The sequence below is a fragment of the Rhincodon typus genome, chromosome 49, assembly GCF_021869965.1.
Source record: "Rhincodon typus isolate 14 chromosome 49, sRhiTyp1.1, whole genome shotgun sequence".
In the NCBI taxonomy this organism is placed as follows: Eukaryota; Metazoa; Chordata; class Chondrichthyes; order Orectolobiformes; family Rhincodontidae; genus Rhincodon; species Rhincodon typus.
In genome coordinates, this window is record NC_063380.1 from 3,852,233 (window position 1) to 3,853,446 (window position 1,214).

At 64.2% G+C, this 1,214-nt stretch overlaps 1 protein-coding gene across 1 annotated transcript in view; it reads right to left on the bottom strand.

Moving 5' to 3' along the window:
• Positions 1-1,214, bottom strand: part of LOC109926607 (autism susceptibility gene 2 protein homolog) — a 17,395-nt gene that overhangs the window by 14,026 nt on the left and 2,155 nt on the right. Inside the window, 1 exon segment of the mRNA XM_048620909.1 lies at positions 552-891. Coding sequence (XP_048476866.1) covers positions 552-891 — 340 coding nt within the window.

Genomic DNA, 1,214 nt, shown 5'->3' on the forward strand with positions numbered 1-1,214 from the left:
AGCACAGAGGTGTGTGCAGTTCACCATCTGCAGCTGTCAGAAACATGACCATCCCACGCTGCTGTACTCAGGCCCCAGGCCTCACAGCGAGGGAGGGCTGCACCATCAGTGGAGCTGCTCCCTCGGTACACGCCCGCCACCACCCCACCCCCAGGGGGCTAGCCTGGAGCACGGCATGACATAAAACCAGTCAACCAGAGAGAGAGGGGGAGGTGGGGGGTGTGGTGGGATTGCCTGTGGGATCTTGCTCTGCCCTTCCCCCAATTGGCTGACGGAGCCTCCCGAGAGCTGAATTGGGGCAGGAGGCAGGTCGGCATCGTTCTTGCCCAACCCTCCCACCCCCTCTCCCTCTCTATCACTCCCCACCCCGTGCGGTGACATGGATAGGGCAATAAAGGGGGTATTGGCCAGTCCTTATGTGCCCAACATGGGCAGCTACCCTCAACGTTAGCCCCTGACCCAGAACCACACCCCTGTCAAACTGCACGCCCCCCACCCCGCTCACCCCCAACTCCACCCCCCCCCAAAAACCCAGTAACGGTGGAACTTACCGGATAACGCTGCTGCCGCCGCCACAGCCGCCGTGGATGGGTGCCCTGCCACCTGGAGCATTCCTGGGGTCAGCGGGGGAGGAGGGGGCAGGCCAGGCGAGGGGGTGAACATGCTGGGGTGGGGGTGGGGGTGAGGGTGAGGGTGGGAGGCAGGCCGCAGGGCCGGCACAAAGCCGTGGGCACCAGCCGGCTGCCCGCTCAGACCCTGGCCCAGGGATGACGGGGTGGAGGCACGGTGAGGAAGCTGGGAGGCTGGAGCGACCAGCTTCGACGGGGTGGAGGCACGGTGAGGAAGCTGGGAGGCTGGAGCAACCAGCTTCGATGGGGTGCTGCTCTGGCTTTGGGGGCGGGGGGGAGATAGGGGAGAAAGAGAGAGAGAGACAGGGGAGAGAAGGGGAAGGGAGAAAAAGAGGGAAAGTGATGTACAGGCAGAGAAGAGCGAGAGATAGGGGGCAAGGGCAGAGAATATGGAAGCAAAAGGTGGGGGGAGAGTACGAGAATGGGGAAGGATCGTGGGAGGGGGGAGAGGGGCGGGCAGAGAGGGGGCGGGCGGGGAGGGGTGGGGGAGGGGATAGGGGAGCAGGGGGTGGGGGGAGAGCAAGAACACGAGATGGGGGGGGGGGGAGAGAGAGATGGATAGAAGTCAATTCAGATTCTCCATGT